Source organism: Galeopterus variegatus, unplaced genomic scaffold, assembly GCF_000696425.1.
Source record: "Galeopterus variegatus unplaced genomic scaffold, G_variegatus-3.0.2 Scaffold31, whole genome shotgun sequence".
NCBI classification, from domain to species: domain Eukaryota; kingdom Metazoa; phylum Chordata; class Mammalia; order Dermoptera; family Cynocephalidae; genus Galeopterus; species Galeopterus variegatus.
The window spans coordinates 1,385,635-1,388,501 of record NW_007726142.1 but is presented as its reverse complement, the minus strand read 5'-3'; the positions used below and the strand labels follow the sequence as shown (position 1 = coordinate 1,388,501).

The following is a 2,867-nucleotide window of genomic DNA, read 5'->3' as shown; positions in this document are numbered from 1 at the left end:
CGAAAAAAAAAAAAAAAAAAAAAAAAAAAAAAAAAAAAAAAGTGTTGGGAAATCTGGATAGACACATGAGAAAGAATAAAGTCAGACTCTAACCTTATACAATACACAAGAATCAACTCAAAATTGATCAAAGATCAAAATATAACAGCTAAAACCGTAAAACTCTTAGAAAAAAAGCATTGTGCTAAATCTTCATAACTTTAGGTTTGGCAATGGATTCCAAGATATGAAAACAAAAGCATCAACAACAAAAAAATAAGCAAATTTAGCTTCATCAAAACAATAAATAAAAACTTCTGTGTTTCAAACGACACTAGAAAGTGAAAAGACCACCCACGGAATGAGAGAAAATAATTGCACGTCACATATGATAAGAGAATTGTATCTAATATATACAAATAACTTGTTCAACTCAGTAACAAAAAGGCCAATAATCCAATTTTTAAAATGTCAAAGGATCTTAGTAGGTGTATCTCCAAAATGATATACAAATGTTCAAAAAGTATGTGAAAAAAAATGCTTAACTTCATTAGTTATTAGGGAAATGCAAATCAAACCACAACAAGATAAAACTTCACACCCCCTAAGATGGCTACAACCAAAATGTTAGATAATAACAGGTATTGAAAGCAATGTGGAGAAATGGGAAACTTCATATATTCCTGCAGAAATATAAAAAACAGTGCAGCCACTATAGAAAACATTCTGGCTTTTCCTCAAATGGTTAATCATCCAGTTACCTTATGACCCAGTAATTCCACTTCTAGCTATATACCTAAAAGAAATGAAAATATTTTTTCCCACAAAACTTTGTACCTGGGTATTCATAGCAGCATCATTTATAATAGCCAAAAGGTGGAAATAACCCAAATGTTCATCAACAGATGAAGGTATATACAAAATATGTTATATCTTTAGAATGGAATATTATTCTACCTTATAAAGAAGCCAAGTACTGATAACACACTACAAGATGGATGGACATTAAAAACAGTATGCTCAGTGAAAGAAGCTAGTTACAAAAGAGAAGCTATTATATAATTCGGCTTATATAAAATATCCACGATAGGCAAATTCACGGAGACAGAAAGATTAGTAATTGCTCACAGCTGGGGAGGCAGAGAGGGTGGTGAAGAGAATGGGAGATGATAACTAAGGATACAGAATTTCTTTCTGAATTGATAAAAATGTTCTAAAACTACAGTGATGGATGCATATTATCTGTGAATATACTAAAAGCCTTAGAATTGTGCATTTTAAGTGAGCGATTTGTATGATATATACACTGTATCTTAATAAAGGTTTTTTTTTAAGTCTCAGGGATTTTCCATTCATCTCTTCTTCTATTTCTGCTCTATAAAACATAAAGAAGTTACCAACTATACCATGATATAAGCTAACCTGGTAAGGAATAATATTTGCCTTCAGTAGAGAGATTACACAGCCATTGTATAGAGGAAAAAAAAAGGGTTATGCCATCTGTAGTAAACATGGAGCATCTTCCTTTATATATTGGTCAATTTTTTTCTGGAAATATCTAACTGTAATGAATGCATATTTATAATGTTATTACATGTATTTTTAAAAGTTCTTCATAAAGCCCGAGTAAATCTGTAAGCAAACCAAACAAGGCACAGACCAATGATAGCATGGTAAGGTGCATCATTTCAGGATATAATTAATAAATTGGGTTTTAATATTCTTTTTAAAATTTTACAAGGGAGAGTTCTTGCCCCCCCCCTTTGTATAGAGCAAACTTATGTTAGCAAAACAGATTAAAATCAACAAGATAAGACAAAACTATACCCTGAACATTATAAATGTTGCACGTAATTTTTTAAGCCTCAGATAGTTGTACAAAAATCAGGCTTACTTCTAAAAAACATAAGAAAAGTTGCAATAGAAGAACAACACTTTTTTTTAGTATTTTTTTAGTATTTCTATTTGAACACAAAAACAAGCAGAAAGGGCTAAATAACATCTTTTTGTATTAACTTCACTGTATTTTAAATTAAGTTTTATTTGTTGTCAGTTAAAGTGGGAAGTAATCTCTCCATAGAGATCTTTTTTACAGCAGCAACACTGCCTCTACAGATATACAAAAAATATACCACACAGAACTTAACTGGGTGATTTACTGTAGGGATAACATGTTCACCAATCAACAATTTCCGGGGCTGGGGCTGGAGGTGGAAATCTCCCAGTCTGGGACTGAGCTCTTTTCTGATAGTTCAGATCTGCTCCCGCTAGGACACCTGGCAGATCCTAGTGAAAGTTTCTTGCAGTAATTGAAAAGGACCTTCGAGAGCAGGATATCAGCAGGAAACAAAGACACAAAAATAGGACCGAGGGTCTTAGAGGAGAAGAGGAGGCAGCAACTGCCTGTGCGCAAAAGAAAACCGAAGAGCCCCAGCCTAAGTGACCGCGTCACAGACCGCGGTAGGACAGAGCGGAGGTGGGTGAGGGACACACGCCTTAAAGATGCACAGGGACACGCCGCGTGTCACCCGAGAAGTCGGCCCCCTCCTCCTGCGGCCCAGGCGGCGCCCCCGCGCCCCTACCTTGCTGACCTTTCCCCGGGGCCAGGAGCATCAGCACCAGCGCCAGCGCCCAGGCGCCGCCAGGCATCGCTGGGGCCGCGGGTGGCGCGGAAGGCGTCGCAGAGCCCGGACGCGGGTGCTGGGAGGATGAGGCCACCGCGGCTCCTCAGCGCTCCTCTCTTTGGACGTTCTCGGTCCGTTCCGGCTCGGCCCTGAGGGAAGCTGCTTGTCCTCGCTCTGGGGCGCAGCCAGTCCTTTCCCGGGACAGCGACGCGAGGAGCTTTCGCTCAGACCCTCTGCGACGCCTCCTCCCAGCCCTGGCTGCCC

The 2,867-nt window shown here is 38.9% G+C and overlaps 1 protein-coding gene across 1 annotated transcript in view; it reads right to left on the bottom strand.

Moving 5' to 3' along the window:
- VWDE (von Willebrand factor D and EGF domains) overlaps window positions 1-2,628 on the bottom strand; it is an 80,051-nt gene extending 77,423 nt beyond the window's left edge. The window contains exon 1 of the mRNA XM_008570111.1: window positions 2,488-2,628. Coding sequence (XP_008568333.1) covers window positions 2,488-2,628 — 141 coding nt within the window. The remainder of the gene's footprint in view (window positions 1-2,487) is intronic.
- Window positions 2,629-2,867: the final 239 nt, after the last annotated feature.